Source organism: Indicator indicator, chromosome 1 (genome assembly GCF_027791375.1).
Source record: "Indicator indicator isolate 239-I01 chromosome 1, UM_Iind_1.1, whole genome shotgun sequence".
NCBI classification, from domain to species: domain Eukaryota; kingdom Metazoa; phylum Chordata; class Aves; order Piciformes; family Indicatoridae; genus Indicator; species Indicator indicator.
Window position 1 is genome coordinate 93193396 of NC_072010.1, and position 26933 is coordinate 93220328.

The window sequence follows — 26933 nt, forward strand, 5'->3', positions numbered from 1 at the left end:
ATGGGCCTCACGCGGCAGTATCTGCGCTACGGGCCGGCCGCACTCTTCGGGCTGGTGGCCAGTGCCAGGGCTAACGTGGTCTTCGTTACGCTGCGTGGTGAGCGGGGCCGCTGCGTGGCCGTGCCTGCCTGCGAGCACGTCTTTGTTTGGGATACGCGGAAAGGAGAGAAGGTGAGTGCCGGGACTGTCCAGGCAGCCCTCCCCGGAGGCGGGTGACAGGGCTGATAAGGAGCGGGGGGGCTGCAGTGCGCGGCGCTTTTGGACTGTCACATGCATAACTGTTGGTGTTAGGGGTTGCGTTTCAAGGGCAGTGTCGTCTCTGCAGCTTCTCCCCTGTTCTGTAGCCTGAGCACACCTCGAGGTTTGCTTGTGGAGCGAGTCTGCAGCTGTGGGTACGCGCTGGCTGAATCTCGCTGCTGATCCTTTGAGGTTCGTGTTTGGTACCTCAGTTGGGGAAGAGGAGTTGCTGCCACAAGGTTGGAAACTTGAACACAGGAGGTTTCACTTAAACATAAGGAAAGTGGTGCCGGAGGGCTGGATCAGGCTGCCCAGAGATACTGTGGAGTTGCCTCTAGAGGCTTTTGAAACCTGCCTGGATATGTTTCTGTGCGACCTGTGTTACCAAGGGGTTGGACTAGATTATCTCCGGAGGTATTTTTCAACTCCTACTCTTCTGCGATTCTGTGACAGCTGTTCCCTGTTTAGCTGGTGACCAGCAGTAGTGTGTAGAGAGGAAACAGGAGTGTTGTGAAGTTTGTTTCTGCTGTGGAACTCTTTTTCCCATGTGAATGTTGTATCCTATATGGGGTTTGTGAGCTGGAAGTTTAAGGACTTGAATGCATGCTTCCTTCTGTTAGATTCTGAAAACATTGTAGCCACTCCTTACTGTCCACTACCAACTGAATTCCGGATTTGCTTTAACAGCCACTAAGATGGTGGCTGATGGCATGTTGTTTTGGAGGTGTTTTTGTTATTTTCAAGTTTTAGTGCAGTGAAAGAGGGAGCCTTTACTCTCAACCAATGTCCCTTGCTCTCTGGCACTTAAAATACAGGGGCAGAAATGTGGACTTCAGAGTTCCGGGTCTCATTCTGCACCAGTTTTCTGTTTGGTGATTGTATTAGTTTGGGGTTAAATTAACGAGGTGGGAATTATAAAATATAGTTATTTTTATTTTCCCAAAACCCCACCCCAAAACTATGTACAAAAACTGATAGAATTATTTACAGGTTCTATTCGGTCCTGAATTCTTCCGGGATGCTTGTGGCAATTTTGATACAATTTAGAGAGTTCAGAGACTGGAAAAAGCTATGACACAAATAGCTTCACCCACTTATAAACCAAAGGCCAACCAATAACCCTTAGGAAAATATGAGCAGGCCAGGGTTTACTCACAAGGATTAGAGTGGGAATTTGGAGATGGTCCCTAGTTCGCTCTCTCTGCTGACAGGCTCCAGAAACCGTCGGTTTGTAATCCAGTTCGAGGCTCAGGCTTTATCCCAGGGCTATGGATCAGACGCCCAAAGCAAGGCAGGACACTCGAGACGACGAGGCTTGAAGTGAGGCGAGGCTTCAGCAGATGTGAGCAAGACAGATTTGAGTTAGGGGCATTAAAGCTAACATGTAGCCACCCAATGGAAAGCGTTCTGCCAGGTTATGACCATAAAAAGCAGAGGCCAGGACCTCGTATCTGGGGGAGCTTACCTGCTCTGACCCCAGATGGGCATCGTTAACCAGACAGGCAAGGTCCTGTCCCCTTTGTTCCTTTCCCGCGTTGCCCTGTTGTTGTGGCAGGAAGGAGGGGAGAGAAAGGACCTGTCTAGAAATCTTGAGGCCTGTCTGGATATGTACTGGGCCATGTGTCATGGCCTACCACCACAGTGATGATAAATTACTTCTCTTCTACCTGCTGTCTGCCATGGTAAAATCGAGCTAATGACACTCTTTGGTGCAGGAAGCTGAAAAGTGAACTTCTGAAGTGTCAGAAGCACTCAGCTGGAAGCTCAGTAGAAGAGCAGAGAATATTCTTTCTGCTGCGTACGTATCTGGCTCTGACATGTCGTTTATCAACATTATGTTTGTTTCTGTCTCCTAAAAATTGCAGGTTCTTATCCTTAAAGGTCTCAAGCAGGAGGTCAGTTGCCTCTGCCCTTCTCCAGATGGGTTGCACTTGGCTGTTGGGTATGAAGATGGATCAATCCGTATCTTCAGCCTTCTAAGTGGAGAAGCAAATGTCACTTTCAATGGACATAAGGCTGCAGTTACAGTCATGCAGTATGACCATTTGGGTGGCCGGCTGGTATCTGGCTCAAAGGTGAGGACTGCACATCTAGGGGAGAGTCCTTTCAGAGACGCTCTGTGGAGAGCATTGACCTGCACTGTAATGTCTGATGTCTGAAGTGTGGGTTCTGCCGATAGCCAGAGGATGGCAATGAGATGGCATCAGAGTTGGGGAGCCAGGGGCTGGGAGAGCGTCAGGGAGGAGACAGGGCAGGAGTAGGGTCCTAGTAGAGCTGTTGAGGTAAAGAAGCTTGTGAGATCAGGAACAGCAAAAGCCAGTCAAGCCACAACAGAGCTACATTTATGCACCTTTGGGGAAGGAATGTCATTTGCATTTGTCATCCCTGGCATTAAAATTCAAAGTGAGAAAGCTGAGAAATCTTTTCAGTCTCAGAGGTAGGTGTTTTGCAGAAACAAATGCCAGTCCCTGGGAGACTCTCTTTTCTGTTCCAGGATACAGATGTCATTGTGTGGGATGTCATCAATGAGAGTGGCTTGTATCGGCTGAGAGGACACAAGGATTCAGTCACTCAAGTCCTTTTCTTGAAGGAGAAGAACCTCTTGGTCACCAGGTGAGTCAGAGTAAGTGTAGTGGTCAATGAGGAAAGCAGCTGTGGTTTTACTTGCAATTTACACTAGGTGCTACTGCCATTTGTATTTCCCTTCTTGGCCTGTGATACTCAGACCCACCACCATGTCAGAATATGATTTTGTCACATCATTATATTTCTTAAGTCTGGTGCTTGAGTCCAAATAGAGTCATAGAATCGTTTTGGTTGCAAAAGACCTGTAAGGTTATTGAGTCCAACTATTGCCTAACTCTACCAAGACTGGTGCTAGACCATATCCCTCAGCACCACATCTCTGCATCTTTGAAACACCTCCAGGGATGAGGATTCAGCTGTCTCCCTGGGGAGCCTGTTGCAGCATTTGAGAACCCTTTCAGAGAAGTTCTTTCTAATATGCAATCCAGCCTTCCCTTGGTACAACTTGACACCATTTCCACTCATCCTATCAATTGTTACTAGTGAGAAGAGGCTGACCCCTGTCTCACTCCAACCTTTCAGGGAGTTGTAGAGAGTGAGAATGTCTCCCCTTGACTGCTTTTGTCTGGACTAAAAAGCCCCAATTCCCTCAGCCGCTCCTCACACAAGACCTGTTCTCCAGACCCTTCACCAGCTTAGAGATATTAATAAGATCTCCTTTCAGCCTTCTCTTCACAAGACTAAACAACCTCAGGTCTCTCAGTCTTTCTTCATAGGAGAGATGTTCAAGTCCCTTAATCTTCCTTGTAGCTCTCCATTGGACTCTCTTCAGTAGGTCCCTTTCTCTCTTGAACTGGGGAGCCCAAAACAGGATATAGTATTCCAGATGTGGTCTCACTAAGGCAGAGAAGAGGGGAGGAGAACCTCCCTGGACTTGCTGGACGCTTTTCATGATGTGCCCCAGATCATCCAGTCCAACCCATCTGCTAGAGCAGGATCACCTAGTGTAAATCATATGGGAATGCTTGGAGAATTCAGTGTTTGAGCAGCTGCTCTGTGATAATGTTGTGGCATGGTTTAGATTTTTTTGTATATCTACCACTTTTCTAAGTATACAAGCTTTGGCAGTCTTTCATCATGTCTCAACTTTTTCTTTTTTCTTCCAGTGGCAAAGACACCTTGGTGAAATGGTGGGATCTGGATACCCAGCACTGCTTCAAAACTCTAGTTGGACACCGTACTGAGGTAAAGGGGATGTATGGGGAGTTGCTGGGTGCAGGGACTTCAGGTTGTCATGACCAGCTCTGCTTTTCCCGGCAACTCCTGCTCTCAGGAATTATGAACTGGCACTGTAATCTATTTCGCTTGTCATTAGGCAGGCAAGAAACTTTCAAACTCTCCAGGAGCTGTCATCAACATGTAGGGAGTGATGATTCCAATACAAATGTCCCTGGAAAAGGTCCTGGCTAGATCCAATCTCCTCTTAATTGCCATTTAAATAAATCAAAGATGCTTCTTTGGTGGTATGACAATTAAAGACACCATAAGCTAATTCTTCACATTGTGCCTTTGCACAGGTTTGGGGGATGGCTTTGCTATCTGAAGAGAAGCGTCTGATCACTGGGAGTGGTGACAGTGAGCTGAGGGTGTGGAATATTGCTTACATCCAGGAGGTAAGGTATTCCCTCTCTATCCCCTCACAGTCTAGTCCAGCTACTTGTCTTTGAGCTAAGAGGGGACTGGAATATGTTAAATCTAATTGATGTTCTGGGAAACAGAACCAAAGCAGTGTCTTTGCTGTTTGAGAGATCCAGAAACTGCTCTGAGGGTAGACTTGGCTGTTTTTTATGTTGTGAGCTTCCAAGTGAAGCTGTGAGCACTTCCAGAACAGTATTTCCAGAGTGTATCAGATCTTCCTGCCATCTGGCTTAGCACTAGAGAAGACAGTCGTATGGGTAAATGATGAATGATCTTTGAGGTCTCTTCCAAAAAGATATATTCTGTGATAAGCAGGGGGGGACACAATTTTTTGGTGTCTAAAATCATGCTATAAGCTACTTCTTTGTTGCAGTGTTTGCTAACCACTTGTTCCTCCAGGGAAATGAAGTGTGAGACAAAAACCCAAACACTGTAGCTCTTGTGGTTTAAAATACTCCTTCTGGGGTTTTTTGTGTGTCTGTGAATAGGTAAAAGACCCTGATGAGCCAGAATCAAAGAAAAGCAAAGGATCTTCACCTGGAGTAGAAGAAAACACTGAAGAGGATGAGACCCTAGAGTTGGATGAGCAGCCTGAAGATGTAAGCTCAGCTTTCCCACACTGTCTGTGGGATGGTGTCTCTAAGACCATTTGCATGGTGCTGCTTGCAGAGCCAGCACGAGTTTTAGAGTTGCTCACACATTGCTGCTATGTATTGGGTTTATACCCCAAATGTCATTTTTAGCCTGTTGAGGAAAACATGGCAATTCATGTCTTGCTTTGTAACATCTTCCTCAGCAGAAGTTGTCTCATCTACCTGCAAAACATCAGCAGAAGTATGTGTGCCAAACTTTTATTCTCCATGGAAAGCTATTTCTTTGCCTTCTGTTTGGGGAGGACTAGCAATTCCTTAAAGTTTGACAGTGCTGACAGAGATCTTCCATTAAACAGCATGGGAATAAAATAGTTACTAGCTGGTGAAAAGCTGCTGAGTTCAGTGCTGCACCATAATGAAACAGTGTATGAGATCCTGTTGCAGAAAGCCATTCCCACTTGTGCTGCTGGTGGAGACTTAACTGAATCTGCTTTCTGGTGGAACTTTCTGGGGACCAGCTCAGATGTCAAACTTACTTTATGTAGTTATGGTAGATACCTGACCTTCTTAAGTACTGTTCCAATTTCCTCTCCAGAGAATTCTCTCCCTTCAGCCGCATTTAAGAGTCTTTGTTCTTACCTATGCTTTTCTGAGAGAGGAGCTGATCTCTGTTGTCTTTGTAGCATAAAAATTCATCTCTCTCTCTTAAATGACTATGGTTTGCCAAAAAAATTACTCTTCCACTGAGACAATCAATGGTTATTTCCCCTAAAATACAATAGAATAAGGATACAAGCCTATAGCTCACACAAATGCTTGTTTTGTCCCTAGATTATCCTTGGTGGCTGTTCTACCAGGACCCTGTAGGTTTTTTTTCTCCTTTTTCTGCTCTTTGTTTCCCTTGCCAATGGGCTTCTGAGTTTGCTTGAGAAGTTCATTTGACCTTTCAGACCAAAATGCTTCTCATTGTTTCCCCATAGCGCCTTGTAAAGTGCAGCAAAGTTGGGTCCATCATGCGGGAAGGGAGAGACCGAGTAGTGACTCTCGCCACGGACCGAACTGGCAAGATTTTGGCCTGCCATGTGAGTAATGGGGGGCCTCTACTCTCGAGCTGTAGAGGAGGCTGTTAGAGAATTTGTATAATTTCTGCAAGGGCCAGCCAGGACTTTGCATGCCTTTGACTTTGTTTGCTCTGCCTCTAGGGAACAGATGCTATTTTGGAAGTGTTCTCTGTCCTTTCTGAGGAGGAAGTCAAAAAAAAATTGGAAAAGAAAATGAAGAAAGCGAAGAAAAAAGCCAAGTAAGCAGTCTGCTGGATGTATTTGGGTGCTGTGTGTGTCAAGAGAACTGCTAGAAAAGCCTGTCAGCAGGATGACACGGTGGTTGAACTCCAAGCTACTGGTCATTCTGTCTATTGTATTTTGGGCTTACTGTTCCTGTGTCTTGGGCTTACTCTTCCTGTGTATCCTTGATCCTTGTCTGAGCAATGCTTGCTTCTGGGGACTAAGGAAATGCCTTCCTTTCTGTGTTTTTTCCCTGTGAAAAAAGCTAATGTATGCAAAGGAGTGAACATAAATGTTTTTTTCAGAGCCACTTGCTTCTATCTGACATTCATATTTACACCTCTTGGTGCGTCACATAAGTTCCTGATAGGGCATACAGGAATGAGAGCTTCATCCAAGACGTCAGAGTGACTCTGATACCTCATCTCCTGTTTTACAGCAAGCAGAGATCCAGGCTTTCTTAATAAGAGCTTTCTTAATATTTACTTTGTGTTGAGTGGCTCTTTGGATATCCTGGGTCTTAACAGGAGCCTCACAACAGCCCTTAGGGAGAGGTCTGGCTCCAGGGTAGAAACCGAAGCACAGGCCATGTAAATCTGGAGATACTTTTTGGCAGTGGCTGAGGACTTCTTGTGAATAGATGGACAAAAGCTGATCCCCCTGTCAAACATAGTATTCTATTGTCAGTTTTGTATCTGTCTTTCTGGCATGCCTCATTCAAGTGATTTGGCTCTAGAAGAGGTTTCTTTGTTCAGGCAGTTTCTCTTCAGCAGTCTGCGTAACAGCTTGAACTTCACTGTCTCACTCTGTTCTTAAATAGTCAGCACTGATGGATAAAAGGGTGGTTGTTTTCAGCAGGTTAAGTGGTTTCCTTATGCTGTTCTCTATGCTAGCTAGCTGTGTTATTTGACTCTTCTCCATTATTTGACGTTTCTAGACAGAACTCTGAGGAGGAGCCTGAAAGGAGTGTGGAGCTGAGCCTGCAGGAGGAGATTCAACGGGTCACTAACATCAAAGCTTCTTCTAAAATCAAGTGAGTGGAAAGCCTGTTGTAGAGTCTGAGCTGACATTATGCAGTTACCTGAGCATGCCTGCACAGCTCAGTATAGGGAGTGTAGGATTAGTTTCCCCGTCCACATCTGTACAGCTTGGAGCTGGCAAGAATCCTAGCAGGGTCTCCAGTCCGTTCACACCTCTTCCACAAGTGGTCCCTTTACACACCTCTGTGTTTTAGTGTGCACTTGCTGGTGGCATGCACTCTGTCTTCTCAGTTGTATTTGATGCTTGATCCCTCCTACATTTTGTCTTTATTTCCCCTATGTACAGCTCTGATTTTTGTCTGATAAAATAGGTCCTTCGACTTGATTCTCTCTCCAAAAGGAGAGCTGAAGATCGTACTGCTGCTCCAGAACAATGTCATTGAGTCATACAACCTGAACCTGTCAGTACAGGTCCCACAGGCTGTCCGTGCATCCAAGATAACCATTGGAGGCCACCGCAGTGATGTCAGGACATTGGCTTTTAGCTCTGACAACATTGCCATTCTCTCAGCAGCTGCAGAGTCTGTGAAGATTTGGAACAGGTATGCAGTCCAGTTTTGTCAGCCCCCCTGCCCTATGTGTGTCAGTCTCACAGGACTTGTGGATTGTTCTGTTCAGAGGCAGTGATAAGGAAGAAAGGATGATGGAGAAATATGAAATAGTGAATGAAGTAAAGGAAGAAAATGGAAAACTATTTGACTTTTTTTCCTTACTAGGGAAACTGAGAAGCTGAAGAGCTAAAGCTATGTAACTAATTCATAGAGTTTGCTGTAAAGCAGCACAGAGGCTGAGTTTAGTAGCAAGTATGGAAAACCAAATCCCTAAATGCAAAGGTCACACGTAGCAGTGTAATACAGACTATATTTTGTTGGGGTTTTGGGGTTTTTCTCCTTTTTAATAAGTGGTACTGACCGTTAACCTAAACTAGCTACTGCCTGTTCTTTAGGGAGCGTGTGGGTTTCTTGGCTTCTTCTCTGAAGGATCTAATATTAGACTGAGTAGGCTGCTGTTCTGATCTAGAGTAATGTTCTGGTGGTTGCCCAGTGGTGCGATTTCAAGCTCTATTCCTTTCAGGTGTGCTATCTTACACTGCTCTCCTCTCCTGAATGACAGGAGTTGCTGTTTGAGAACTGGAGCTCTGTCCTTGCTCATTACAACAATAAGTTGTGATGCTGAGCTATGTCGTGACATGGTTTTGTGGTCAATGTTCTCAGCAGTAATGCTGGATGGCATTTGGGTCATCACAGGGTGGTGGTGTATCTTCTAGCCCCAGTTTAAAAGATAGCTGTAGGCTGAGGCCCCTCTGGAGCATGTTACTGTCATAACTCGCTGAATGACAGAGCACAGAGGGTTGTGATCAATGGTATAGGATTGAGTTGGAGGGTTGTGGCTAGTGGTGTTCCCCAGGGATCAGTACTGGGTGCAATCATGTTCAACATACTCATCAGTGCCCTGGATGAAGGGACAGAGGGTACTATTAGCAAGTTTGCTAATGATACAGAACTGTGAGGAGTGGCTGACACTTGCATGCAGCAAGACCTCAACAGGCTGAGAAATGGGCAAAGAGAAACTTCATGAAGTTCAGCAAGGGCGAGTGTAGAGTCCTGCACCTGGTGAGCAATAACCCCCTGCAGCAGTACAGATCAGGGGCTGACCTGCTGAAAAGCAGTTCTGTGAAGGAGGACCTGGAAGTGCTGTTAAAAAACAAGTTCACTGTGAGCCAGCAGTGTGGTTTTGTGCCCAAGAAGGCCAACAGTATTCTGGAGTGGATTAAGAAGAGTATGGCCAGAAGATCCACAGCAAGCAGCTCCCTCTCTTCTGTTGCACTGGTGAGGCCACACTTGGAGTTCTGTGTCCAGTTTTGGACTCCCCAGTTCAAGAGAGACAGGAAACTGTTGGAGAGAGTCCAACAGAGAGCAACGGGGATGAGCCTCTCTTATGAGGAGAGGCTGAGAGGACATGAGGCTGTTTAGCCTGAAAAAGAGGTGATTGAGGGGAGATCTTATCAATGCTTGTAACTATCTAAAGGGTGGGGGTCAAGAGGATGGGACTGGGGTCTTTTCACTGGTGCCCAGTTTTAGGACAGGGGAACATGGGTACAAAATAGAACTGCCATGAACAGGTCAAAAGCTTATGGATAAATTTAGGGACAAAAGGCAACAAAGAGAACCTTGTAGTTGGCATCTGTGGCAGACCACCTGATCCAGGGGAGCCCACTGATGAAATCTTCCTACTCCAACTAGAGGAGGCTTCGCACTTGCAGTCTCTTGTCCTCCTGGGGGACTTCAACTACCCTGACATCAGCTACCCTGAAAAACAGCGTGGCAAGCTGTAGGCAATTGAGGAGACTCCTGCAGTGCCTTGGTGGTGGCTTCATGAGCCAGATAATAGACAGTCCTACCTGAGGGACTGCAGTACTGGACCTGATGGTCACAAATGCAAGTAAACTTCTCACTGATGTCAAGACTGGGGGCAGCCTTGTCTGCAGTGATTACGCACTGGTGGAGTTTGCAGTTGTAAGGGATTATGGGACAGGCAAGGACCAGAGTCAGGACATGAAATTTTAGGAAGGTAAACTTTCATCTCCTTAGGGAGTTAGTCTGTACGGCCCTATGGGAGAAGATCCTCAAGGACAGGGGACCAAAGCAAAGTGGCAGATCTTTAAGGACGTTATCCTTAGAGCACAAGACTTCTCGATTCCCATGTGTAAGAAATCAGGCAAGGAAAGGAAGAGACTGGCATGGCTGAATAGAGACCTGGTCAGAATAAAGAGTAAGAGGGAACTGCACAGGCACTGGAAGCAGGGACAGGTAACCTGGGAGGGGTATAGGAACAACACCTGGTTGTGTAGAGATGGCATCAGAAAGGCTAAGCCACAGCTAGAGCTGGATCTGGCAAGGAATGCAAAGAATAACAGGAGAAGGGCTTCTGTATATCAACCAGCAAAGAAAAGTTAGAGAGTGTTCCCCCTCTGAAGAGTGGGAATGGAGAGCTGGTGTCAGCAGATGAGGAGAAGACTGAGGTACTCAATAACTTTTTTGCCTCGGCCTCCATTGGCAGTCTTGCTCCATCCCCCTCCTGAGTCAATGGACTGCTAGGTGCTGACCAGTGGGATAAAGTGCCTCCCATCATAAGAAAAGATCAAGTTTAGGACCACCTGAGGAACTTACATAAATTTGAGATGCATCCCAGAATTCTGAAGGAATTGGCTGATGTAGTTGCAAGGCCACTCTCCATAATGTTTCAAAAGTCATGGTAGTCAGGTGAAGTTCCTGGAGACTGGAAAAAGGGAAACAATTCACCTATTTTTAAAAAGAGTAAAAGAGAGGACCCTGGAAGTTACCAACCTGTCAGCTTCAACTCTGTGCCTGGGAAAGATCATGGAGCAGATCCTCCTGGAAGCTATACTGGAGCATACAGAGGACAGGGAGGAGATTTGAGACAGCTGCCATAGCTTCATCAGGGGCAAGTCCTGCCTGACCAACTTAGTGGCTATCTACAATGAAATGACTACACCAGTGGACAAGGGAAGATCAAGAGATGTCATCTCTCTGGACTTTTGTAAAGCCTTTGACACAGTCCTCCACAACATCCTTTATAAACTAGAGAGAGATGGATTTGGTGAGTGGACTGTTCAGTGGATAAGGAAAGGGTAGTGGTCAATGGTTCAATCTCCAGATGGAGACAGGTGAGAAGTGTTGTCACCCAGGGGTCTCTATTGGGACTGGTGCTGTTCAATATCATCCTCAATGATAAGAGACAGCGAGACTAAGTGCACCCTCAGGAGGTCTGCATATGATACCAAGCTGAGTGCTGTAGTTGAGAAGACTAAAGGACTGGACGCCTAGAGGGACCTGGAAAGGCTGGAGAGGTAGGCTGAGGAGAATCTCATGAGGTTCAATAAGGCAAAGTGTAAGGTCCTGCACCTAGGTCAGGACAACCCTTGATACCAGTACAGGGTGGGGAATGATGAAATTGGGAGCAACCATGCAGAAAAGGACTTGAGGGTACTGGTGGATGAGAAGCTGGACATCAGCCAACAATGTGCACTTGCTGCACAGAGGGCAAATCACATCCTGGGCTGCATCAAAAGAGGTGTGGCCAGCAGATCTAGAGAGGTGATTCTGCCACTACTCTGGTAAGACCTCATCTGGAGTACTGTTCCAGCTACGGGGCCCCCAACACAAGAGAGACAGGGACCTGTTGGAGTGGGTCCAGAGAAGGGCCACGAAGATGATCAGAAGGCTGAAGCACCTCTCCTTTGAAGACAAGCTGAAATAATTTGGAGTGTTCAGCCTGGGGAAGAGAAGACTCCAAGGAGACCATACAACTACATTTCAATATCTGAAGGGGAACCTATAGGAAGGCTGGGAAAGGGCTGTTCTGAAGGGCTTGTAGAGGCAGGGTGAAGGGAAATGGTTTTAAACTGGAGCAGGGTAGGTTTAGGTTGGACCTTAAGGAAGAGGTTCTTTACAATGAGAGTGGTAAAATACTGGAACAGGATGCCTGGGGATGTGGTTAAGGCCCTGTCCCTGGAGTCATTCAAGATCAGACTCGATGTGGCCCTGGGTAGCCTAATCTCATTGGAAGTGAGGTGTCCCTGCTCACTGCAGGGGTGTTGGACAAGATGACTTTTGAAGAGTCTCTTCCAACCCAATGCAATCTGTGCATGTGGAACGCAGGAGGTTTCCCTTAAACATGAGGAAAAACTTTCTTACTTTGAGGGTGCCAGAGGACCACAGAGAGGCTGTGGAGTCTCCTTTGGAGACTTTCAAAACCCAGCTGTTCCTGTGCAGCCTGCTCTAGGTGAACCTTCTTTAACAGGGGAATCAGACTAGATGATGTCTGGAGGTTGTCCCTTCCAACCCCTACCATTCTGTGATTCTCACGTAGTGGGCCAGATCTTGTGTGTGATGAGGTTTTGGGCTCTGCCTTTGTCCACAGATCGACCTTGCAGTGCATCCGGACGATGGACTGCGAGTACGCGCTCTGCTCGCTGTTTGTCCCAGGAGACCGACAGGTCATCCTTGGCACCAAGGTAAACAGTCTCCTTCTGTTCTGCAAACGTCACTGAGGTGGAAAAACATCTCTGACAGTCAGGTTCTGTTCTGTTCCCAGGCTCTGTGTAGCTCCTGTGGCTTGACCTGGACACCTGGGGAGAGTTTGGGAAACCCCTAAAGGAGATTCAGAGTTTGGCTATCTGTTTGTAATAGCCATCTAATGAGGCTGACTGTTTGGGAGGTGGGTGGCAGGGGTGCTCTTCTGCTAGGAGCTGTTGTGTGTTGTGAAGGCAAGGGGGGTTGATTTGTCCTTTGTGATTTATCTTTCTCCACAGACTGGGAAGCTGCAGCTGTATGACCTGGCTTCTGGGAGTCTGATAGAGACACTGGATGCTCATGATGGAGCGGTGTGGTCTATTGCTCTTTCCCCAGACCAGGTAACTTAGCCACCCTGCTGAGTATCACCTGATGCACATCTTTGCATGTAGCTCCTTCCCTGTAGTGCTGTTTGCACTACTGGTGGGAGTGTCGGGTCTCCTCATTCTGGGAGGTGGAGGATGCAGCTGGTAGTGTCTAAGAACTTTAACTGTGGGTACACACACAGCTTGATGAAATACCTTTCTAGTTGTGTGGTACATGGCAATCACCATTTGGGCTGAGTGGGGCCATCTGCATTGCCTTATATTTCTGCATGGTTGAGAACAATTGGACTTCCCTGATAAAGTCTGTGTGTGTAGCAGTACATAGCTTGTGGGTGCATTCCAGCTGCTGCAATGGCTTATTATCCTCCTCCTTAAATTTGCTGCTTGTCTGCTGAAGTTACCTGTTTAATAGTGATGTATTTTGTTTTGTTTTTTTTTGGGGGTGTGTGTGTGGCACTCAAGAAGTGACCAAATCACCTTCCCTGTCTATCTGATGTCCATTAGGATGAAATTCTGTCCTTGCAGGATGTGCTTTCTAGACTCTTAATTGTGCTTGTGATACTTACTGGAGTCTCTTTGTTTTTGCTGGTAGTTCCAGAATTTGGGTGCACTGTGTAATAGGAATTATACCAGTGCCAGGTGCACCAGTACCTTTTGAATCCATACAAGAACTTAAATTATCTCTCTTGGTGATAGCTCTACATTGAGAGTGTAATATTCAGATAATCCACTCTGTCCTTCAAAGCCTGTTTTGGGGCACTGCTTCACAGAAATTGTTTACATGGGGCTCAGATTCTTGCTTCCTAACATACACATTAACGTTTTGGTGCTTTTTGGGCCCTCTTTCAGATAGATTGAATCGCTCTGACATTATCTAGATATATTTAATTGGTTATTTTTCTAGTAATTGATAAAGTCTGTAAGCAGCATAGTGTCATTAGATGATTCTTGTTTAAAATGAAGCTTTGAAACCTCTTCACTGGTCTTCTTTAGTCTAACAAGTATGGGCTCTATTGAATTATGAAAGGAGATGGTAGTGAGGTGACTGTTGGTCTCTTTTCTCTGGTAACAAGGGATAGATGAGAGCACATGGCATCAAGCTGCACCAGGGGAGGTTTAGGTTGGCTATTAGAAGAAACCTTTTCACTGAAAGTATTCTCAAAGACTGGAATAGGCTCCCCTGGGAGGTGGTTGAATCCCCATTCCTGGAAGTGTTTCAAAAATGCAGAGATGTGGTGCTGAGAAACGTGTTTTAGCACCAGCCTTGGTAGAGTTAGATAATGTTTGGACTTGATGATCTTAATGGTCTTTTCCAATCAAAACAATTTTATGATTCAATATTATCCTAGTTTTGTAATGAAAATGTACCATGCAGACCAAGAGGTATGCCTTGCCTGAGCAACACAGTTACTGCTATCAACTACAGCTTTAATCTTAAGGAAATTGATAATCCCAGTCAAATTATTTTTTATTATTAATTAATAATATCTTTTCTCCATATTCAGTTTATTTTGTTTGTTGGAGAGAAACTGCAGTTCCCTATTACTTCTGTTGACTATGGCTACATTGACCAAGCCTGCCTGTTTCTTCTGTCTGAATTACGGTGCTACATTAGTTTGTCCCTAGATCTCCTCCAGTACTTCCAAAGTTGCTAAGAGTGGACAAGGATAGTTTAGAGAGTGCCTCATTATGCTTTTTAAAAGTCTTGGATTTGAGAGATCTGAGATATTGTATAATGTCTGGCATTAGGTAGTCATGGCTTGACAGCTTTGTGAGTTTCTGGAGCACTTTTTCATCGCTGTATTGTAATATGTCCAGGAAAAAACAATGTACCATAATCACAGCAGATCAGGAATGTTTACTGAGCTCATGTTTACTGACCATTGCTGCTTAACAGTAGTCATGCTTGCCTCTATAAATGGGTCAGTACTACGGAAAATACATACTTTAAGTTGTTTTTAATGTTCCCATTTTACATGCACATTCACTCTATTTAGCGTAACCACTCTGGTGTGATGGTTTGAAACTGTCTTTTTAATTTTTCCTTGCAAAGTTCAGAACAGAGAAAGTGAAAGAATGTAAATAAGTCACTATTGAGTGTAAGAAAGCAAAATAACGATTGTTCTAAACACTTCCATTGGATAGATAGAAATGTTTAAGAACTATTACCCAAAACAAAGTGGGCACCTGCACATTCTGCGTTCTGCAGTGGGGGCAGTTGCTGGGCTGTCTGGCTGCTGTTTCTTCTTCTCTTCTGGCTGAAGATAACACGTACTGACCTTGGCAGCTAAGTTAACAACTTTCTGCTTAACAAACTCTGCTTCTCTGTCCAGGGGAGTCTGGGGGGGAAACTCCTGGGAGAGGGAGGCCCCTTTGGGAGGGTCCCCTTGGGGGGAAGCAAAGGGAGATCGGTTGTGCTTTTCTATTGATTGTATATATTTGTAAATGTTGTGAATTTTGTATATTTGTACATATTCATTGCATTTCATCGTAGATTTTAGACTCTGCTTGTAAATACAGCTTTTCATTTGCTTCCAGACTGGGCTAGCCTGGTTATTGTCGGTGGGGGGGGGGAATTTCAGCTCACACCGACACATCTGGCTATAGAAATCTCTTTGTGTCTTTCACTCCTCATACCAGTTTTTCTCCATTGCCACAGTTCAGGTTCATCCTGGTTTCAATCAATTTTCACTTCCTTCTGTTTGTTGTGTTGGCCTTTGTCATTTATGGTCTCATTGCACTAGAAACTGGAGTGGTTTTTAGTAGAATCAAAACTATAGCAAATCAAAACAAGTAGAAACTTGCCTGAGATTTATCTGTGGTACAGATTAAAACGTGTGACAGATTTTATTTGTGTTCTTACTGCAAAAGGAATAACGCTGAAGCATTCTTCCTTTAGAAGGCTGTGCTTGTGGGGTGGTGGCAAGGTGTGTAGGTGTGTGTGATGAAGTAGCAGTGTCAGCTTGCTCACAGCTGCCTGCAGCTGAGATGACTGCTTTCAGTCCCAAAGTTTCAGTCCATGTCTTGATTTGCATTTGGAATCTTTGTCTTAGACTTCCTTTCCAAAGCCTCTGAATGTTCTACTTTTATTGGTTTAAACTTTTTAGTTTTGACATTTTTGTTCTTGTTCAGTCAATGGTTAATGTGTGCTCCAGCCAGAGCAAGTGCTTCTGGTGGCGTCCACCTAATCACTAATACTGCAGAAATGAGGGGCATGTCATAAGCCTCCTTGTGTGTGGCTGACTCCTTGCTCTAGAACTTTTCTGGTTTACAGCAGAGCTGGTTTCACAATAATTATTTTTTGGTTTTCCCTGCAGCATGGCTTTGTGACAGGAGGTGCTGATAAATGTGTCAAGTTCTGGGAGTTTGAGCTTGTGAAGGATGAGAGCAGTGTACAGAAGAGGTAAGAAAATAAACCTTTCTAGGCTGTATTCAGCTTTAGTCTTGCTCAGGTTGTCAGGAGGAATGAGATGCTGCTGTGTGTTAGAATTAACTTGCTTTCCCAGGGTGCAGTGTGAGAGTTGTGTTCGTGCCTCTTCCCAGCTTGTTTGTTTGGGATAACACTTGTTTTTTTTCCCCTCTTCTTGTCCCCAGGCTTTGCATGAAACACGTGCGCGTTTTGCAGCTCGATGAAGATGTTCTCTGCGTGCGGTACAGCCCCAACCAGAAGCTGCTGGCTGTTTCCTTACTGGACTGCACTGTGAAGATCTTCTACGTTGATACACTCAAGGTGTGTGGCCAAATGGGTTGTGAGGCCAAATGGACAGGGAGTGGAAGCTTAAGAATACATAGGAAAAGTGTCTGTTTATTGCAGGACACTTGTAAGAATCAAAGAGAGACCACGCATCCCACTTCAGATGCCTCTTTGCTAGAAAGGCTGTCAGAATCATGACTGGCCTGCGCAGGGAAGGGGATGCATTTTCCATCTGGAAAGTGCTGTGAACCTTCAGGTGGTAAGGTTCATTCAGCCCTGTGGGTGTGATGGTACTGCAGAGCTATGAGGCGCTGTAAGGATGGGGATGGATGTGCCACACCTGGGATTAAATAAAGCATAGCAGAGGCAAAGCTTAAGGGAGAAACATCTTCCTTGTGAGCGGTGTGTGGTGGGTTTATGAGTTGTGTATTAGTGCATGGATGTTAGGGAGTGACATAAGACAGACCAGCAACAAGAAACAGAGGTAAACTCTCTAAACGGTGGTGATTAGCACTGGAGTTTAGCTCATCTTGCTTGGATGCTCTCACCTTCTCCCAGTTTTGCCATCATTTTATCTGGACAGGATGGAGAGTTGGGCAGAGGTGAACCTCACGAAGCTCAAAAAGTTCTGCCCCAGAACAATCCCCTGCACCAGCACAGGTTAGGGGTTGACCTGCTGGAAAGCAGCTCTGCAGAGAAAAACCTGGGAACTGGGTGGACAGCAATGAGCCAGCCATGTGCCTTGGTGGCCGAGGCAGCTAAGAGTATTCTGGGGTGCATTGAGAAGAGCGTGGCCAGCAGGTCGAGGGAGGTGCTCCTCCCTCTCTACTCTGGTAAGGCCACACCTGGAGTACTATGTCCAGTTCTGGACACTGGGTCCTTTCCAATTCCTACTATTCTGTGTGTTTCTCTGTGATCATGGCCCTGCTGCTAACAGTGTTCAGGGTGAGACTGAAAGTTGGGCAGTGCTAGAAAAAGCTCCTGAAGCAGAGCAGAACTAGCCTGGAGCTTGAGAGTTTCTTGTATCTCTACCCAGCATATATAACTGAGATGTTTTTCTTCTGCTTCAGTTTTTCCTCTCGCTGTATGGACACAAGCTGCCAGTGCTGTGTATGGACATCTCCTATGTAAGTATTAGGGCTTTATGTTAGATGGGACTGTGGTGATACAGATGACTGTGAGAACCTCTGCTGGCAGCAAGGCCTCTGAGATAATGGTTTCTTGTCACCTCCTTGCTCCTGACTTAGCAGTTTCTTGATGGGACACAGCAAAAGGCCCTCCTTATCCCACAGTCCTGCCCTCACTGGGAGAGGCCACAGATTAGCAGTCATCACAGAACTGCCCAGGGCGTTTTGTGAGCAGGTGGAAATCAAAATGCTGTGGTGGTTCCTCACACTCCTCTGAAAGAGGTACAGCTTGCCCTGCTAAAGGTACCAGCTGTGTGAGAGGAGCCTCAATTCTTGTTAGTGGGAGAAGAGAGCAGGTGCTGAGGTGAAGCAGCCTCTTCATGCCTGTTCATTCTTGGGCTGCATTTTGCTCTGGAGTGTCCTTGGAATAAGACTGATTGGAAGCCAAAAATTTCAGGATACAGCTAAGGTCTTATGCCTGCAGAAGTTCAGAAGACAGCCAGGGTGCTCACTTGTCAGTGGGTTGTGCTGATACCATAAGCATGATCCACTTCAGTTAGATGACGTAAAGGGATCAGGAGGGCATCTTTCAAGAGCCATATATACCTGTCTGCTCAGCACTGCTTTATCACTGGTTCAGCAGCAATTCCTCTTGGGGCTGCCAGCCAGCTGCCCACACTCTTGTCTGCTTGTTGCTCTCTAGGATGGGACTCTAATTGCAACTGGCTCTGCTGACAGGAATGTGAAGATTTGGGGCTTGGATTTTGGGGACTGTCACCGCTCTCTCTTTGCCCATGATGACAGGTTAGTCAAATCCTACAGCATCTCTGGACTGGGGACTGTCTTACCTCCAGGGTTGTGGTCCAGCAATTAACACTTTTGTCCAGCACGGAGTCGGGGAGGTCTGCAGTATTCTCCAAGTGAGTGAATTTGAGCTTTTTTTCCTTCCAGTGTGATGTATCTGCAGTTTGTGGCAAAATCCCATCTCTTCTTCACAGCTGGGAAGGACAGCAAGATAAAGCAATGGGATGCAGATAAATTTGAGCACATCCAGACGCTGGAGGTAGGAGATTATGGAGACTCTTGAAGCATTATCCCTGAATGGGCAGCCTGTCCCTCAGGGGTTGGGAGCTGGGTCATGTTCACAACTTTTTTCTCTTCTGTCATGCAGGGGCATCACAAGGAAGTGTGGTGTCTGGCACTCAGTCCCAATGGAGACTACGTGGTGTCATCATCCCATGACAAGTCCCTGCGCCTCTGGGAAAGGACGAGGGAGCCACTTATTTTGGAAGAGGAGAGGGAGATGGTGAGAGTCACGTCTTTTCTGTCAAATACAACTTCCAGAGCTGTTTTCTCTCCAGCAGGTATTTTTCGCTGTGGAAGAGTCTGGCTCCACACTTGGCAGACTTGCTGATTACTAACTGCAGCTTGGTATTGAGGTGCCCAGGGTGGACTGGCATCTTTTGCACAATGGTACTGGTGCTCTGAGCTGTCTGAAGGCACCACTGCAGATATTGCGAGTTCTTTGTCTGTCTGTACTGCACTGCAGATGCCTGGATGAACTGCTGTCTGTTTTGCTTCTCTCTTGCTTCCCAGTCTGTCCTCTGTAGTTGTGGTTTTCTGCAATTCTGTTGGCAACAGTCTTTGACCTTCTCTTATTTTCTCGTGCTCCTTTCAATGCAAGTGGCTGTTTTGGAGTGATGGAGAGCATGCAGTTATTCTTGATTTGCTCTCTGGCAACTGAGAGGTCCGTTCTGTCTCAGTAGCCCAGGGATGCTGGAAGAACCCCTTTCCTACTCCATTTGAGCCAGTATTGTGAGGAATCAGACTCACAGGAGGAATTCAAGATGAAGATCTTGAGTCCAACCCCTTGCTCACTGCAGGTTAACCTTAAAGCTATATCAGACTGCTCAGAGACTTGTCTTCATACATGATGGTCTCCAAGGAAGGAGATTTTCCAGGCTGCCTGAGCACCTATGCTGAACCACTGCGGGGATTGTCTCCTATTCAACTGGAAATTCCCTTGGAATAACTTCTAACTCTTGTCTTTTTACTGTCCCTCAGAGGAATCTGGCTCTCCCCTTAAAGCAGTTTTGAAACAGTGGGGGAAGGATGTAGAAATGTGTAGAAGCAGGAGTGGATGAGAAACCTGCAATAAACTGGGGGGGATTTTTTTTTTGTCCTAGCCTGTTTGCAGTGAGCTGAGGTGACCTATAGGCAGGATCTTGCTGCCCAGTGGTTGGTGTGCTAGGAATGATGGTGGTTAAAGGAGAGATAGAGACAGCTCCTTTCCCAGGTGCCAGTCTGTTTTGGGTCAAGTAACAAGGTGGGCATGAATACACTAGCAGTGAATTACCTGATGGGAAGCTCTTTCTCTTGCACACTAGGACAACCCTGGGACTTTTCCATGCATGTTTCTTTCGTGATGTGTGCCAGACTGGAAGGTGTGGTGTTGAGTTACCGTTGTCTCTATCTCAGCTTGGTGGGCTGCCTAAGGGCTATCCCCTGCATCCAGAGCTGAGACCTCGATTTGTCTGGGAGATTGCTGTGATCTGAGAGATTTCTGTGGGCTTGGGACCAGGGACAAGTAGACGTTTTGCACTGGCATTGTTGATCTCTGGTGATTTGTCCTGCTTTGGCAGTGGGCTGTACAACGCTGCAAGGCTCCTTTGCTTGACCAGTGTGGGAGGGACTTGTACCCTTGCTTGCTTGCTGCTCACATGTGCCAATATGTTGTATGTTGTGTTCTCTTACCCACTGTAGGAACGAGAAGCTGAATATGAAGAGAGCGTGGCAAAGGAAGAGCAGCCTGTGGTGAGTTGCCTCATCTGAGTGTTGGACTGTACAAAGTCTGGAAGAGCTGTTTCTGTGGGAGGCATAGAAGAGTTGTCAGAGAGGACTGACAATCTCCTTGGTTTGGGGAGGTGCAGGGGAGAAGATGCTGCTGAAGCTGTGGTTGCCTAGTGGCACAGTTGACTACCTATGGACAACTTCAGGAGAGCCTGTGGGGCTCGTCAAACTGCTACACAGTATCTGCGGACCTTGCTGTGCTGTTCCCCTTCCTATCTTCCCAGTTCAGGTCCACACCAGCAGCGTACAAAGGCTGGCCTGCCTTTTGATAGCTGCTTCCAGGTCCCTGTAGTCAGGATGGGTGGGGAAACCTGATCCCTCTTGCTCAGATGCTTGGGTTGTGTTGCTGATCGGGTCACTCAACCTCTGTTGGCAGAGCTGTGTTTGGAGCTCAGCATTAATGCGGTACCTCTGTTCCTGAGGAAGAGCTGTGCACTTGGGAAATCCAGTATTTCTCCAGATAAATGACCAGCCTAGGGGATGGGGCTGGTGCTTTTCTTAGTATGGGATGTGGTAGGATGCAGAGGGAGCCTGTGTGTGTCAGCTGCAGAAGGATGGAGCTGCAAACTGTGTTTTGTAGGTGGCTGGAGAGATGCAAGGAGAGACGGGGCTGGCAGGAAAGAAGACCATTGAAACCATCAAAGCGGTAAGATTGTGTGGGTCTGCCAGCATGACTTTGTGTCTTACCAACCTCTCAAGGAGAAGGACCTGTCACAGGGTCACAGCATTGCTCTGAAGAGGACTAACCTGTGCAGTCTCATAGTGGCAAATTCCCTTTTCCTCCAAGAGCATGCAAGAGCAGTCTGTCCTGCTCCAGGTGTGAGGCTTCTGTAGCTGCATATTTTCTGACTGTCATGTGTGGGGCAGAGGGGGCTGCTCTTTCCCTTTGGAGTTTGTAGTCCAAAGGAGTACAAGGCAGCCAGAGTGTTCTCTAAGTGTCTCTCTGAAAAGCTGCCCAGTCCCGTGGGCATCTGTGGAAGGTGGAAATGTATCGCAATGCCTGAGTCAGGAGGCGTACCAGGAAGGTGTGGGAGTAGGTGATGTCGTGGCTGCAGATTTCAAGTCTGGTACCCATTATAAATACCGAGGAAGTCCTTAATCTGAAAAGTCAAATATCCTGACCTTGGCTTGTGCTTCAAAGGAGTACTGGTTGCTGTGGGGGGACTTCAATGCCAAGGTAACAACTGAAGCTCCAGCAGATACTACCTGGGGCAGGGAGGATGTGGATGGTGTGTGACATCTTCAGGGCATGATTGATGTGCTCAAAGTAGTGGTGCAGTCTGGAGTAGAGGTTAATCTTTGAGCGAGACATCGTCTGGTGCTCCATGTCAGCCTCATCAGCCTCTCTGCTTCCGCCTCTGGCCAGCTGGGTTTGAGCTTTGCTTTGACTTGTCTGGTGTCAGGCTGTAACAGTGTGAGAGCTGAAATCCCCTCACACTGATAATGACCAGGCTAGCTCAGTCTGTAAGCAAATGAAAGCTGTATTTACCAGCAAATCTACAATCTATGATGAAATGCAATGAATATGTACAAATATACACTATTCACAACATTTACCAATATGTACAATCAACAGAAAAACACAACCAAGCCCCCTTTGCTTCCCCCAAGAGGCCTCCCCCCCAGCCAGAAGGAATCCCCCCAGGCCTCCTTGGCAGAAGGCAGAGTCAAGAAGCAGAGAGGCTGTTAGGCTTAGTTTGTTAAGGTCAGTATGTTATCTTCAGCCAGAAAAGAAGAAACAGACAGAAGCCGAACAAGGTGAGAACCAAGACTGCCCAACTCCCCAGCCTTATTTTGAGTAGAGATACTTAAACATTTCTCTCTCTCCAATGGAAGTGTTTAGAATAATCATTATTTTGCTTTCTTACACCCAATAGTGACTTATTTACATTATTTCACTTTCTCTGCTTGAACTTTATGAAGAAAAATTAAAAAGTCTTTAAACCATCACACAGGTTCTTCTCCCAGGCAATTAGTGACAGAACAAGAGGGCATGGCATGAAGTTATGCCAGGGGAGGTTTAGGTTAGATATTAGGAAGCATTTCCTCACAGAAAGGCTGATTAGGCACTGGAATGGACTGCCCAGGGTGGTGGTGGAGTTGCCATCACTGGAGGCCTTTAAAGAAAAGACTAGATGTGGCACTTGGTGGCATGGTTTAGCTGATGTCTTGGTTAGGTCATAGGCTGGACTTGATGATCTCAGAAGTCTTTTCCAGCCTTGGTAATTCTGTGATTCTGTGTCACTGATGTGCTGTTCTTATCCTGCACAGGCTGAGCGGATCATGGAAGCTGTCGAGCTGTACAGAGAAGAAACGGCGAAACTAAAGGAACACAAGGCCATATGCAAAGCTGCAGGAAAAGAGGTAAAAGACTTAGAAATGTACCAATCCCAAGATGTGTTGGGTGTGTTCTTCCAGCTCAGGTGGAAAGGCTTAGCATGCAGATAAATTGGGACAGCTAGAAATAGCAGAGATTTGCTGAAATCCTTCGGAGAACAAAATGGCACTGTGCAATGGGGCATGGTTGGTGGTCTGTTCTTTCCAACCATCTTCATGTTTAAAGCCACCGTTTTGTCCCTGTGGGAGCATGCTGCTGCAAATTCATCCCAAAGCCACCTCTTTGCTTTCATCTTGACACTCCCTGCTAAATCTGGGGCTGTGATATAAGTGGGAGAATTTGCATGTAGATGGAAGAAAGTTCATACGTGTTTGAGTTAGTCACGTAAGTCTGAGATTATATAGTGGCTGCAAATGAGGCCTTCAGTGAAGATCTGGGAAGGGCAGAAGTGTGGGCATTGCAGGAAGACACTCAAACCCACAGTAGAGAGAGGTTCTACCAGGTTTTCTCTGAATACATATTTGTACACGCACACCTGCCTCATTCTAACCGTTTCTTTGTCTCCAGGTTCCGTTTCCTGTCAATCCCATCCTCCGTGCCTATGGAAATATCACAGTAAGTAGAATGACCAGGCCACTGTGGGCCCCTCTCAGCTGGAGTGGGGCTGGTTGGTTTGCTGGCTGAGCCAAAACACTGGGTTCACTGAATGGCAGCACAGCCCAGCAAGATGTCAGTCACTCCTCCCAGTTCTGTATCATCAGCAAACTGGCTGAAAGTCACTGTGTCTTGGAACCATCTGCTAGTCCAGGTGTTTGGCTGAGAGCTGAAAGTGTAGCTGCAAGCTATGACTTGTCTTGTTATCTGATGAGCATTCACTATGTCAGACCATGAACAAAAGTACTTCATGTCACTTACTCTCTTTCTTGGGAGAAGCTCTGCTTGTGGAACACTTGTCCCAGCATACCTACTATGCTGCCTTGAGTCAAGAAGCAGGAGCTGGAAGTACCTGAAGGCTTCCTGACCCTAGATCACTGCCTGTGCAGCTTTAAGCACATCAGGGCAGGTCTGAGCGAGGCAGGGTTGTGTTGTAGCTGCTGCAGGTTTATTTCTGTGGCGTTGGGGCAGCAGTTACTGGTTCTGTTTCTATTCTTAGAGAATTTATGTGGAGAATATTTTGCGTGGTAGTTCAGCATCCAGGTGTTGCTGGCTAGAGCTGGTGCATTTCTCACTTGTGTCATCCTGTCAAACAAGAGTTTTCACTAAATTCTGAGAGTTTTCATAATACATCCATGGATGTGTGGATTTCACTGATAAAATACTCTCCTCTGAGTAGATCAGTTTTGATTTCTCTGATTTATTCCAAGGGGTATTCCTAGACTGCATTTTTAATTACTGTTAGGAAGATCCCTGGTTTTTTTCTCCCTTTTATCCTCCTCCTAACCACTTGCAATCACCTTACAAGACCTTTTCTGTCCTTTCTTCCATTACTAGAGGTGAATTTAATTAAAAGTTGAATAGACTGAACAGAAGTGAATGAAATCCTTTGACTTAGGAGTTAGGCATTTTTCTTTGGCGATTCCCAGCTCTGTGCTGCATCTGCCAAACAGGAGCGGCAGGAATTAAGTTTTTGGAAGTTGAGTTTGTGTAAAGCTTTCTATGTCTAACTTGTCTGTTTCACCAAGCTTTTTATCCAGTGTACAAGTGAATATGAGAGGATTTTCTGGTTGAATATAAATCAGATTTTTCAGAGTCTTCTTCACCAGGTTAGATTATCCTAAGGAGGCTGGGTTTATGTTTTGGGGAGGGAGAACTTGCCAGACTGGCAGCTGATTGAAGCCAAAGGGGTTTGCTCTATTATATTCAGCTTGATCTGCCCATCTCACAAGAAAAAATTGCATGGTTTTACCTGTGTGAAATGGACCTCAAGGCACACATTAGTCCTGGCATGTTTCTTGATAAGGACAGCTGATATCTTTCCTCTCTTACAGCCTTCTGCATATGTGCTAGAAGTTTTCAAGAAGGTCAAGTCAAGGTGAGTCCCAAGAGCTTTATTGCTGAAACGAGTTGGTGACTCATTATTGTATTTCTGGGCCCAGGACTTGGCTGAGGTCTTGGAACAGTCTCTGATGCTGGGTGTGGGCAGTGCTGAGAAGTCTGGAGCTCTACTGGCAGCCTGTTTTGGAGTGTGCATGGAACTGGGGAATGGGAATGGTTTATTTCATGGGGAGTGCTGGATGAAGCTCGTGCGTGTGGGCTGGCTGCTTGCAGATGCGTATGTACGTGAAGAGCAGCTTCAGGAAGCTGTGTGAAGAGGAAGATTGTGTGCCTGTTCCCCATGCCACAGATGTCGTCTGCTGGCCTGGGTTGTAGTCTGCACATGCACTGACCCACAGTGATGAATCCTTAGCACAGCTTTTATAGCAGAGCCTACCTATATGGAAGTGTTTCCTGCACATCTTTAGCAGTGCAGTTGCTGAAGCTAATGCTTCTGTCCCTTTGCTTTTTCCTCAGTGAGTTGGAAGAGTCTCTCCTAGTGCTGCCCTTCTCCTATGTCCCTGACCTGCTCAAACTCTTCAATGAATACATTCAGCTGGGTTCAGAAGTTGAACTCCTGTGCCGAGCTCTCCTCTTCCTGCTCAAGTGAGTTTTACCTGCACAGACAGATCTGCTGGTTTTAGAACCTGGACCTGAGGAAGGCCTAACAGGGCTCTCTGGTCAGCAGTGGGCCTGTTGGTTCCTCTGGGCCCCCCATGCTGGTGCATGTCTTGAACTAATTTTGTGCCAGTTATGTGACCAGAAGGGTGGTGTGAGTCAGGGCTTAGGGACAGCGCAGAGCTGGAGAACATACTGTGTTTCCTGGAGCTGCAAAGGTGACCTTGCTTGCTGTGAACATGTGTAGCATGAGAGCAAGGGGGAAATTTTGGCTTCCTCGTATCTCTGGGTCTGAAGCTCTTGGAAAGTGTCCTTGGGAGTAATGATGTGGTCTCTGCCAGAGATAAGGAATTGCTGTAACCCACAGCAAATGGTGTATGGGAATGGATTGACTGGATGCAGTGCAGCACATTTCAATGGCATGGAGTCATTGTAGAGCCCATGCCCTCAGCAAATGCCTCAGTGAGGCCTTCCCTTGAACTACTGTGTCCTAAAGGGAACCTTCAGAGAAGAGCATTTCCAGATAAATCTGCTCATGCCTATTACACAAGGCTGGTCTAGAGAGGCCCAATTTAAGAAAAATGCTATGTCCAGAACTTGGAGAAGCTTGGGAGAGGGGCTGTCTGATATTCATAAGAAAAATGCTGCTTGCTATGTTCCCAGGATACATTTTGGACAGATCACAGGCAACCACATGTTGGTGACAGTGATAGAAAATCTGAAGAAAACCACCATCTCGAGAGTCAGTGAGGCCCGGGTGAGTGTTGCACCTTCCTGTTTTCCAAAATCTGGAGTAATAGGGTGGGCCAGTGGCTGGCAGTGTACATTGCCTATGGTGTCCAGTGGGAAAGTTTTTTTGGGGCAGCCCAGTGCAGGACCTTCTGTCCTGGAGCAAGCTTCAGTTGTGCTCAACTGTGTGGTGCTGGTCTGTCTCTACAGGATGTGTTGGGATTCAACATGGCAGGGCTCCAGTTCCTGAAGAGAGAGATAGAGGCCAAGGATGAGGTGACGTTTTTTACTGATGCTACTGACCGTTTTGAGGAGAAGAAGAGGAAGAGGAAGAAGAAAGAGAAGATGGTTCTTGCAGTGCTTTAGCATTTGCTGCCCAAGACCCAGAGCACCTGGGTGAGGGTCACATAACCTTAGTGCTGGCCATGGAAGCCTTCTTGTGACTGAACATCTGCGATGATGGGACTCTAGGACAAAGGCTGTCCTCTCCTCATGTGGTATAACCTAGCATGTAACCCTGGCTCAGAATGGTTGTCTCTGAAGAACTCACTGTAGTCTGCTGCAGCTGTATGGATTGGAGCCATCTCTGAGGTGGCTATCAAAGGTATATGCTTTCTTCCAGCAGAATACCCATTAGAAATGGAGGTTGGCTCATTCTAGCAGCATTGACTCAGTGGAGTGAATCCAGCACATAGAGCAGCTGGTGAGATCATGCCCTATGCAGCTGGCAAGATTTGATGATGG

The 26933-nt window shown here is 46.4% G+C and overlaps 1 protein-coding gene across 1 annotated transcript; it reads left to right on the plus strand.

Moving 5' to 3' along the window:
- Positions 1-26570, plus strand: WDR3 (WD repeat domain 3). The gene is made up of 26 exons (XM_054381497.1): positions 1-171; positions 2103-2312; positions 2732-2850; positions 3930-4008; positions 4341-4436; positions 4950-5060; positions 6035-6136; positions 6257-6354; positions 7275-7370; positions 7689-7919; positions 12322-12415; positions 12713-12814; positions 16117-16202; positions 16394-16529; positions 17564-17620; positions 18324-18424; positions 18572-18683; positions 18792-18926; positions 20384-20434; positions 21051-21116; positions 22742-22834; positions 23376-23423; positions 24797-24840; positions 25320-25448; positions 26124-26217; positions 26400-26570. Exons 1-26 carry the CDS (start codon positions 1-3, stop codon positions 26553-26555), a joined length of 2817 nt encoding a protein of 938 aa, XP_054237472.1. The 3' UTR covers positions 26556-26570.
- The last annotated feature ends 363 nt before the right edge of the window (positions 26571-26933 follow it).